Source organism: Triticum aestivum, chromosome 1D (genome assembly GCF_018294505.1).
Source record: "Triticum aestivum cultivar Chinese Spring chromosome 1D, IWGSC CS RefSeq v2.1, whole genome shotgun sequence".
In the NCBI taxonomy this organism is placed as follows: Eukaryota; Viridiplantae; Streptophyta; class Magnoliopsida; order Poales; family Poaceae; genus Triticum; species Triticum aestivum.
Window position 1 is genome coordinate 370,047,137 of NC_057796.1, and position 12,128 is coordinate 370,059,264.

Consider the following 12,128-nt stretch of genomic DNA (forward strand, 5'->3'; position numbering starts at 1 on the left):
TAACATGACCTCCAGAACAGGATTACCGTACCACTCTGGTGTGGATCTCACTCTGGTTTACCTACGAGGTTTGGTAGTAACTTGATATGAAGTTACATGATCATCATCATTAACTTCCTCACTAATTGGTGTAGGAGTCACAGGAACAGATTTCTGTGATGAACTACTTTCCAATAAGGGAGCAGGTACAGTTACCTCATCAAGTTCTACTTTCCTCCCACTCACTTCTTTCGAGAGAAACTCCTTCTCTAGAAAGGATCCATTCTTAGCAACGAATGTCTTGCCTTCGGATCTGTGATAGAAGGTGTACCCAACTGTCTCCTTTGGGTATCCTATGAAGACACATTTCTCCGATTTGGGTTTGAGCTTATCAGGATGAAACCTTTTCACATAAGCATCGCAACCCCAAATTTTAAGAAACGACAACTTTGGTTTCTTGCCAAACCACAGTTCATAAGATGTCGTCTCAACGGATTTAGATGGTACCCTATTTAACGTGAATGCAGCTGTCTCTAATGCATAACCCCAAAATGATAGTGGTAGATCGGTAAGAGACATCATATATTGCACCATATCTAATAAAGTACGGTTACGATGTTCGAACACACCATTACACTGTGGTGTTCCAAGTGGCGTGAGTAGTGAAACTATTTCACATTGTTTTTACTGAAGGCCAAACTCGTAACTCAAATACTCTTCTCCACGATCATCTCGTAGAAACTTTATTTTCTTGTTACGATGATTTTCCACTTCTCTCTGAAATTATATGAACTTTTCAAATGTTTCAGACTTCTGTTTCATTAAGTAGATATATCCATATCTGCTCAAATCATCTGTGAAGGTCAGAAATTAATGATACCCGCTACGAGCCTCAACACTCATCGGATTGCATACATCAGTATGTATGATTTCCAACAAATCTGTTGCTCTCTCCATAGTTCCGGAGAACGACGTTTTAGTCATCTTGCCCATGAGGCACGGTTCGCAAGCATCAAGTGATTCCAAAATCCCATCAGTATGAAGTTTCTTCATGCGCTTTACACGAATATGACCTAAACGGCAGTGCCACAAATAAGTTGCACTATCATTATTAACTTTGCATCTTTTGGCTTCATTATTATGTATATGTGTATCACTACGATCGAGATCCAACAAACCATTTTATTGGGTGTATGACCATAGAAGGTTTTATTCATGTAAACAGAACAACAATTATTCTCTAATTTAAATGAATAACCGTATTGCAACAAACATGATCAAATCATATTCATGCTCAACGCAAACACCAAATAACACTTATTTAGTTTCAACACTAATCCCGAAAGTATAGGGAGTGTGCGATGATGATCATATCAATCTTGGAACTACTTCCAACACACATCGTCACCTCACCTTTTACTAGTCTCTGTTTATTCTGCAACTCCCATTTTGAGTTACTACTCTTAGCAACTGAAACAGTATCAAATACCGAGGGGTTGCTATAAACACTAGTAAAGTACACATCAATAACATGTATATCCAATATACCTTTGTTCACTTTGCCATCCTTCTTATCCACCAAATAGTTGGGGTAGTTCCGCTTCCAGTGACCAGTCCCTTTGCAGTAGAAGCACTTAGTCTCAGGCTTAGGACCAGACTTAGGCTTCTTCACTTGAGCATCAACTTGCTTGCCGTTCTTCTTGAAGTTCCCCTTCTTCCCTTTGCCCTTTTCTTGAAACTAGTGGTCTCGTCAACCATCAACACTTGATATTTTTCTTGATTTCTACCTTCGTCGATTTCAGCATCACGAAGAGCTCGGGAATTACTTTCGTCATCCCTTGCATACTATAGTTCATCACGAAGTTCTACTAACTTGGTGATGGTGACTAGAGAATTCTGTCAATCACTATTTTATCTGGAAGATTAACTCCCATTTGATTCAAGCGATTGTAGGACCCAGACAATCTGAGCACATGCTCACTGCTTGAGCTATTCTCCTCCATCTTTTAGCTATAGAACTTGTTGGAGACTTCATATCTCTCAACTCGGGTATTTGCTTGAAATATTAACTTCAACTCCTGGAACATCTCATATGGTCCATGACGTTCAAAACGTCTTTGAAGTCCCGATTCTAAGCCGTTAAGCATGGTGCACTAAACTATCAAGTAGTCATCATATTGAGCTAGCCAAACGTTCATAACGTCTGCATCTGCTCCTGCAATAGGTCTGTCACCTAGCGGTGCATCAAGGACATAATTTTTCTGTGCAGCAATGAGGATAATCCTCAGATCACGGATCCAATCCGCATCTTTGCTACTAACATCTTTCAACATAATTTTTCTCTAGGAACATATCAAAAATAAACACAGGGAAGCAACAACGCGAGCTATTGATCTACAACATAATTTGCAAAATACTATCAGGACTAAGTTCATGATAAATTTAAGTTCAATTAATCATATTACTTAAGAACTCCCACTTAGATAGACATCCCTCTAATCCTCTAAGTGATCACGTGATCCATATCAACTAAACCATGTCCGATCATCACGTGAGATGGAGTAGTTTCAATGGTGAACATCACTATGTTGATCATATCTACTATATGATTCACGCTCGACCTTTCGGTCTCCGTGTTCCGAGGCCATATCTGCATATGCTAGGCTCGTCAAGTTTAACCTGAGTATTCCGCGTGTGCAACTGTTTTGCACCCGTTGTATTTGAACGTAGAGCCTATCACACCCGATCATCACGTGGTGTCTCAGCACGAAGAACTTTCGCAACGGTGCATACTCAGGGAGAACACTTTTATCTTGAAATTTTAGTGAGAGATCATCTTATAATGCTACCATTAATCAAAGCAAGATAAGATGCATAAAAGATTAACATCACATGCAATCAATATAAGTGATATGATATGGCCATCATCATCTTGTGCTTGTGATCTCCATCTCCGAAGCACCGTCATGATCACCATCGTCACCGGCGCGACACCTTGATCTCCATCGTAGCATCGTTGTCGTCTCGCCAACTATTGCTTTTACGACTATCGCTACCGCTTAGTGATAAAGTAAAACAATTACATGGCGATTGCATTTCATATAATAAAGCGACAACCATATGGCTCCTGCCAGTTGCCGATAACTCGGTTACAAAACATGATCATCTCATACAATAAAATATAGCATCATGTCTTGACCATATCACATCACAACATACCCTGCAAAAACAAGTTAGACGTCCTCTACTTTGTTGTTGCAAGTTTTACGTGGCTGCTACGGGCTTAGCAAGAACCGTTCTTACCTACGCATCAAAACCACAACAATAGTTTGTCAAGTTGGTGCTGTTTTAACCTTCGCAAGGACCGGGCGTAGCCACACTCGGTTCAACTAAAGTGAGAGAGACAGACACCCGCCAGTCACCTTTAAGCAACGAGTGCTCGCAACGGTGAAACCAGTCTCGCGTAAGCGTACGCGTAATGTCGGTCCGGGCCGCTTCATCTCACAATACCGCCGAACCAAAGTATGACATGCTGGTAAGCAGTATGACTTATATCGCCCACAACTCACTTGTGTTCTACTCGTGCATAACACCAACGCATAAAACCAGGCTCTGATACCACTGTTGGGGAACGTAGTAATTTAAAAAAAAATCCTACGCACACGCAAGATCATGGTGATGCATAGCAACGAGAGGGGAGAGTGTTGTCCACGTACCCTCGTAGACCGAAAGCGGAAGCGTTAACACAACGCGGTTGATGTAGTCGTACGTCTTCACGATCCGACCGATCAAGTATCGAACACACGGCACCTCCGAGTTCAGCACACGTTCAGCTCGATGACGTCCCTCGAACTCCGATCCAGCCGAGTGTTGAGGGAGAGTTTCGTCAGCACGACGGCGTGGTGACGATGATGATGTTCTACCGACGCAGGGCTTCGCCTAAGCTCTGCAACGATATTATCGAGGTGTAATATGGTGGAGGGGGGCACCGCACACGGCTAAAAGATCGTAGATCAATTGTTGTGTTCAGAGGTGCCCCCCTGCCCCCGTATATAAAGGAGCAAGGGGGGGCCGGTCGGCCCTTGGGGCGCACCAAGGAGGGGGGAGTCCTCCTCCTAGTATGAGTAGGACTCCCCTTTCCTAGTCCAACTAGGAAGAGAGAAGGGGGAAGGAAAGAGAGGGAGAGGGAGAGGGAAAGAGGGGTCGCGCCCCCCTCCCCTAGTCCAATTCGGACTCCCCATGGGAGGGGCGCGCCACCTCCTGGGCTGCTGCCCTCTCTCTCCCCTCAGGCCCACTAAGGCCCAATACTTCCCCCCGGGGGGTTCCGGTAACCCCTCCGGCACTCCGGTTTTATCCGAAACTTCTCCGGAACACTTCCGGTGTCCGAATATAGTCGTCCAATATATCAATCTTTATGTCTCGACCATTTCGAGACTCCTCGTCATGTCCGTGATCACATCCGGAACTCCGAACAACCTTCGGTACATCAAAACATATAAACTCATAATAAAACTGTCATCGTAACTTTAAGCGTGCGGACCCTACGGGTTCGAGAACTATGTAGACATGACCGAGTCACCTCTCCGGTCAATAACCAATAGCGGAACCTGGATGCTCATATTGGTTCCCACATATTCTACGAAGATCTTTATCGGTCAGACCGCATAACAACATATGTTGTTCCCTTTGTCATCGGTATGTTACTTGCCCGAGATTCGATCATCGGTATCTCGATACCTAGTTCAATCTCGTTACCGGCAAGTCTCTTTACTCGTTTCGTAATACATCATCCCGCAACTAACTCATTAGTTACAATGCTTGCAAGGCTTATAGTGATGTGCATTACCGAGTGGGCCCAGAGATACCTCTCCGACAATCGGAGTGACAAATCCTAATCTCGAAATACGCCAACCCAACAAGTACCTTTGGAGACACCTGTAGAGCACCTTTATAATCACCCAGTTACGTTGTGACGTTTGGTAGCACACAAAGTGTTCCTCCGATAAACGGGAGTTGCATAATCTTATAGTCATAGGAACATGTATAAGTCATGAAGAAAGCAATAGCAACATACTAAACGATCGAGTGCTAAGCTAACGGAATGGGTCAAGTCAATCACGTCATTCTCCTAATGAGGTGATCCCGTTAATCAAATGACAACTCATGTCTATGGCTAGGAAACATAACCATCTTTGATTAACGAGCTAGTCAAGTAGAGGCATACTAGTGACACTCTGTTTGTCTATGTATTCACACATGTATCAAGTTTCCGGTTAATACAATTCTAGCATGAATAATAAACATTTATCATGATATAAGGAAATAAATAATAACTTTATTATTGCCTCTAGGGCATATTTCCTTCACTGCCCCCCTGTACCGAGGAAGCTGCCGTTCAATGTGGTCGTGAACGACTAGTGCAGCCACCACAAGATCTTCGTCATCGGAGGACGAATCGTCCGATGAATAAATGAAGTGGTGGAAGAAAAATTCATCTCCACTGTCCATACCTTTGTGGGCAAAGTGTCAAACACCTTGTGGTCGTGGTGGCAAAGAGGCCTCGATGATCACCTCGATGCAGCAGGGATGGTTGGCGGCCGACTACTGGCCGCTCTGGAGCACTCGACGGAAGATGTCGTGGTCCATATCCGGCGCCGGCGGCGGGATGGGGGAGGTGAGAGCGGGTGGGGGCATTGGAGGCGAATGGGCTGCTAGTGTCCCCGACAGGCGGGCTACGGGGAGGACAAGGGCGGCCAGCCCGTCCGCGCGATGTTCGTTTCACCCCAAACTGAGCGCAAATTTGGGCCAGGAATGGGTCGGAAACGGACAAAATCCGAACATTTGTTCGTTTGGGGTCGTGCGTTGGGCCGCGCTATTCGTCCGTTCTATCTTAAATGAATGCACCGGACGAAATGGGGTCGCGCGCTGGAGTTGGCCTAAATGATCAAGCTCTCATTCAGCTACTACTAGCTCCTGTGAGGAAAAATATTGACGGAGCTTTCATTCCGACAAGTCGTTGAGTGAAAGTTGCAACTTGGTGTGATACGCACCATGGCGTACGTTTGATGTGAAATCGTGCTGCTGGGATCGAGCCACCGGCATGGGAGACCCAGTCGTGACGGTGCACCGATGGAGCACGTGGACCGGCGAGCCGGTGTACTACTGCTACCACTACACTGTTAGGCTACAGTCGTGTGTCTACACTCTACAGTTAGGCTACTAGTGGAGTACGTACCGCCGAGTACTACTAGCACTCCGTGCTGACTGCTGAGTAGTCGAAGCTTGTCTCTTCCGCCCGGGGGAACGGTCGGAGAGGCCGGCGCCCGATACCGCCACGTGCACCGTCACGGTGCCGGTACCGGCCCGTGCGTACGCATGCATGCGGCCGTAACCCGAACGGAAAGCTTTCCAGCCATCTCTCCCGAGCCGGGAGCGATGCCGTGCGTCGTCGTACGCCGGCGTGGGACGCGTGACGCACCAGAACGCCCGTGCGTGCACTACAATACAAAAGCAGTTTGCTCGAAAGCCGCTGTCGACGACGCGAGAGACCGAGAGCACGCGCCGGACTCTCCTCCCTCTCGGGCCAGCCCGGAAGGCGCCGGGCAGCTGCCGCTCGCTCGATCGATCGATCGACCTCGGCGTGGTTCCCGTGACAACTCAGCCGTGCTCCATCCAGCGGCGCGGTCGATCGTATGCGCGTGGTGTGGCGCTGTCAGCGTATGCACGGGTGATAGGCACATGACACATCATGGTGACGATGATGATAATCGGTTGGTGGGCTGTGGCGAGACTCGTCATGGAGTCCTAGATTGGAACCGCTGATGTGTGTGTGTGCGCGTGTATGATCGGCGGCAATCGGATCGTCTTCGATCGCGCGCGGAATCTTATCTGCACGCCCGATCGCCGACCGAGTTGACGTGGTGCGCGATCAAAGGATCATATCGCCAGTAGTAAAGCCCATCGATCGCACCGTCGAGTCAGGAGCACCCAAACATGTCGGGGTAGGGGTCACGGGGAAGTTGGTCTCACTCACCCGTAGCCGTTTGATTGATTGTGATGTAAAAAAAAAGATGTACTGGCCGGTAAAAAAACGTTTTGAATGGCTTGATTCCGTTACATGGGCACGGGATGGACCACGACAGTGAAGTGGCATCAATGAAACCCGGCCCAGCCCATCATTCGCTGGTCAAATGCGACCGCAACGACCGGGTAATTAATCGCGCATCTAGCTAGCTAGTCGTTGCACTGTTGCACATGGTTCGACGACCTCACTCCTTTCATCAAACGGGGTACTACTGTAGTACGGAGCTTCGTACAAATTCCTTCCTTGACCACAACACATAACACATGTTCTCTCTGAAACACACGCCATGTTTGATTGTTTCCTCCGGTTAAGAATCTGAACATCAGACTTTCAGGGACAGTACACGAGAGAAGCGTGATATTTTTCAGAATATGAGGCCAGTACAGATGCCCTGATTATTCGGCGCATTTGCTCAGCCAATCCGCTTCCCATTCGATATGTTTAGGCAGCATAAGATAGCAGCGTACATCAACGAAGCATAATTCATTTTTCAAAAATAAAATAAAATCGAAGGACAATTCATAATTCCATTCCATCCTGCCAACAATCCAGAACGAAAATGAAGCGACTGTATGTATACACCAAAAGCCGGGAAGCGCAAAAAGAAAAGCTGCCACAATGCAGCTCCAGAACCACTGTTCGTCCCAAAACAAACTCTGAAAATTGTACACCCAAAGTAATTGAAGCGGACCACGTTACAAGAAAACCTTCATTTCAAAACTTGATATCAGGCGACGCTGGCCGGCGTGGACGTCGGAAGTTCGCCGGCGGAGGGGGCCTCCTCCGCCACCGTTTCCTTCTCCTTCGGGGGCTCCGTGCCCTCTGTTTCCTTCGGTTCTTCCTGTTCTTTCGTTTCAGCTGCTGCGCTGGTACCCTCCTGTTGCACGGTGGCAGTACACGGTATGGTTTAGCAAGTTATTGTTGACATGAATATGCACACCAAATTTCTTATACTGCACCTATTAGTTGCCAGGAAGTTCAAGACTTTCTTCTGAACTTATGTGGCAGTACTAAACCTTTTGAGTAATTGCTTCCAAAAGAACTTTTGAACGACGCTTATTATGGATCAGAGGGAGTAGTAAATTGCTTCTCTCACTGGTAAACACACAAAAAAATTCTGGAAAACGAACATTCTCCCTACAATGTTCCAGCGTGAACCAGCATACGCCATTGAATTTCGGTTAGCTGCCCGCTCATGAATATGATGCATGAGTGGTATCAGCATGGCAAAGTGGAAAGACCCAAGAGCGATGCGCGACACAGGGTGTCGTGCCATAGTGCGCCACAAAAAGAAAAGATTTACCATATTATAAGTTCCCCAAAAATAGTCATCTTCTTTAAAATGAAAGTCATTTTTGTGTTGTCTAAGTTGGACATTATGGCGTTTGGAGTTGCACGAAACAAAATTGTCTCTATAGTTGTCTAAACTTAACACTAGACATCAATGGGCGCAGAAGACATCAAGCGCCTGATGTTCACATGTGCTGGTGCGAAGCAAGTTTGGAACTCTGTTGGTTTACTGGACATCATTGAGGAGGCTACAAGAATTGACATGTCGGGTTCAGTGGTTTTGGAAGAACTCTTGAGACGTCCTGGCAACAAATCTCCTGTCCTTGGTCATGTCGGCTTAAAAGAGATGGTTATCACGGGAGCCTGGTATATCTGGTGGTAGCGGAGAGAATTCGTAAAAGGTGCGAATGTGGCACCGCCGATGCAATCGGCTTTCGGTATTCAAGCTTTGGCGAGTAACTTTGGTGCTGCTAGTGTGAAATCAGTACCACATGAAGTGTCATGGACCAAGCCGCCTAAGCAGACTTACAAACTTAACACTGATGCAGGTTACGTTGATGGCTTAGGAGGAGCGGGTGCGGTCATTCGTAACGATGCTGGAGAAGCGATTGGTGGTACTTGCGAACTGCTTCGGCACATCCATGATGCAGCAACAGCCGAAGCTTTGGCTCTCCGGATGGGGTTAAATCTTGTGGAAAGAATCGGATGCTCGCCAATCATTGTAAAAACAGACTCACTGAAACTAGTTGAGGCTTTTAATGGAGTCACTCAGATATGGAGTCCTTACTCAGCGATCCTTGCGGAGTGCTTTCAAATTGCTCACATGATAGGAAATTTTTCATTGCAATACCGCAAACGGGAAGCAAACTATATGCCGCACAATTTAGACATGCTTTTACTACAAATTCTGTAATTTTCTGGTCACCTAGCTTTATTGCCTCGGATGTAATTCACGATGTAACTGTATTGAAAAATCAATAAATGCGCCATGAAGGCTTTCCCTCAAAAAAAAAAAAAACTTAACACTAGACACGGTTAAGAATATGCAACTGCCCAGTTCTCAGTTAATAAGAAATGCTCGTTTAGGATCTTCGGTTTTGAAATAAGAAATTTTCGGTCACCTATATGTACATAAAAGCTAAAACAAAAAAGGCGAAAATAATCATGAAAAAATAAAGTAAAAACAATAGGAACAAACTCGGATCACCGTGGCCGAGTGGCAACCGGGCTTACTCCACACAAAGCGTCAAAGGCCTGTGTACATAAAGATCAATCCCGAATAGAACAACGGCCCAGACCTCGGAACCACATAGAGCAACTAATTAACGAGGGATCCTTCGGAAGCCTCACAACGATCAGCGTCACTTGGCGCGCTCTTATCTGCCCCCCACGTGTCGCGCTTTGGGCGCTCCCTCCGGGGTTTTTTTTTGCACGCGTTTTCGGCTTTTTAAACGGGTTTTTTCGGGTTTTTTGACCTTTCGGTTTTTCACCGGTCTTTCTTAACTTTTGGACCAATTTTTTTTGGGAAATCTTTTTTTTAGCGAAAAAACGTGTTTTTTTTCCTTTCGCAAGAGTCACGGTTTTGCTTCCGCGAGAGGCACGGTTTTGCTTTTGCGAGAGTCACGGCCGTGCCTCTCGGAAACGGAAAAAAAATAGAACGTTTTTTCCTTCCGCGGAGTCACGGTTTTGCTTCCGAGAGAGGTATGCTTGTGCTTTCGCGAGAGGCACGGTCGTGCCTCTCGGAAACGGAAAAAAACGTGTTTTCTGTTTTTTTTTTCCTTCCGAGAGAGGCACGGTTGTGCTTTCACGAAAGGTACGGCCGTGCCTCTCGGAAACGGGAAAAAACGTGTTTTCTGTTTTTTTTTCTTTCACGAGAGGCACGGCTTTGCTTCCGCAAGAGGCATGGTTGTGCTTTCGCGAGAGGCATGGCCGTGCCTCCTCGGAAACGGAAAAAAATGCGTTTTCTTTTCTTTTTTTTTCTTTCGCGAGAGGCACGGTTGTGATTTCGCGAGAGGCATCCTTCGGAAAGGGAAAAAACCCGTGCTCCCTGTCTGGTTTTTTGTTTGATTTTTTTTTTGAAAAAAGTTCATCAAAACCTATCAATATAGATCTAGTTTTGAAAATCTCGACGCGAGGAATCCAATGGTGAAAACGGTTCGAGATTTGGACGCACGGTTTAGGAGATAAAACATTTTGAATAAACGAATCTACGAAAAAAGAAAACTCTCAGGTTGCGACAAGTGGCGCACATGCAGCGCGCCATTTGTCACGACCTGGGAAGATGGGAGTGATCTTTGCAACAAGTACTCTTAACTACTGATTTCGGCTATATCGGAAACATATCTGGTGCACCCACACTTGTGATGCTACCGGTGCACCGGATGCCATAAAATATTTTAAAAAATCTGAAAAAAAAATCTAGCACGTTAACACTACATCGATGTATGATGTCACAAAATTTTGTATAAAAATTTAAAATATTTTTTGAGATACAGAAATGATAAATTTAACATCAGTGTGATAATGGGCCAAATCTAAAGCCCAAGTTATGTTATGTACTATTTAGTGTTGAATTTTTCATTTTTGTTTTTCAAGTTATGTTTCGAATTTTGACTTCAAATTTTGTGATAACCTACATTAATGTCGTATGAGTGTGCTACATTTTTTAAATTTTTTTAAACATTTTAAAAACATAATATGACTTCGGTGCACCGGTAGCACCACAAGCTCCGGTGCACCAGATATTTTCTGGAGCTATATCGCCCAAACTCGAAAAACAAACCAAAAATATATATTGAAGAGTGAACAGAAAGACATGCGCTTGATAAACATCCAGGTGCCGGAACGCATATAGCAGTCTAGCCTAGAAGAAAAGACGTACTCCTACTAGAATTCGGTAGAAGTTGAGAGATGAACAAAACCTCTAGCTGCGCCGTACCTCACTCTGTTGCCCGACCACGACGTCCCGGCTAGCTTCCTCCGCAGGTACCTGTGCCTCTTCCACCACCGCCGGCAGCGCCGCCTCCTGTTCCGCGCCGGTCGCCGGTGCCGTCGGCGGCTCGGCAGGCGGGGGAGCGTCGTCGTCGCCAAGCGCCTTCGGCTTCAACCCGCAGTTCCCCATCCTCCCTTGGCTGTCTCTTGCCACGCAGCGCAACAGACGAGAAAGAAAATGGCGGAGGAAACTTAGAAGCGTGGTGAGTGGTGAAGACGACGTTTTATAAGCCTGCCGCCTGCTAAGAGTTCCGGTATCAACAATGATCTTCTTGCTGTGATGTGTGCGTGAGCTGGTATGGTTGGAGCTAGCGGCGACGATAGAATAGCTGTAATCAACAAATAAATTTATTGTTGTAGCCGGCCGTATTAGGGGATACCATTTGGCGTCGAACTATCGATGTGATGCGAACCGCGTCACGCGGATTCGTGGCATTGTCTCGCGGAGTCGTGGGCGGCACTGCAATTTTCTTTCTTTCTTGATCTTGAGCCGGTTTCAATTTTCAAAGGTCTCGATCATCAATTCATTAACCCCAAGAGTAGAGGATTGCTCCATTAATTAGGTAGACGTCACTATAGTTTCTGGTTCGGCCATAATTACCCCTTCGTAAAATTTCAGAAAGACCTACACGACCTACACTGTCATTTCCTCTGATTTTTTTACAGTTACATTTGTCTATCATTAACTAGGTAACAACGAACACATTCTATACATGACAAACAACTAGTAGTGCGGTTGCATGCATGCGTTCCCTAGTGGGGCTACATATACAATTGTGCGTAC

At 45.9% G+C, this 12,128-nt stretch overlaps 1 protein-coding gene across 1 annotated transcript; it reads right to left on the minus strand.

Annotated features, from left to right (window-relative positions):
• Positions 1-7,420: 7,420 nt before the first annotated feature.
• LOC123170251 (submandibular gland secretory Glx-rich protein CA) lies at positions 7,421-11,574 on the minus strand. The gene is made up of 2 exons (XM_044588083.1): positions 11,292-11,574; positions 7,421-7,940 (listed from the first exon to the last, which is right to left on the minus strand). The coding sequence occupies exons 1-2, from the start codon at positions 11,472-11,474 to the stop codon at positions 7,791-7,793; spliced, it is 333 nt and encodes a 110-aa protein (XP_044444018.1). The 5' UTR covers positions 11,475-11,574; the 3' UTR covers positions 7,421-7,790.
• Between the last annotated feature and the right edge of the window lie 554 nt (positions 11,575-12,128).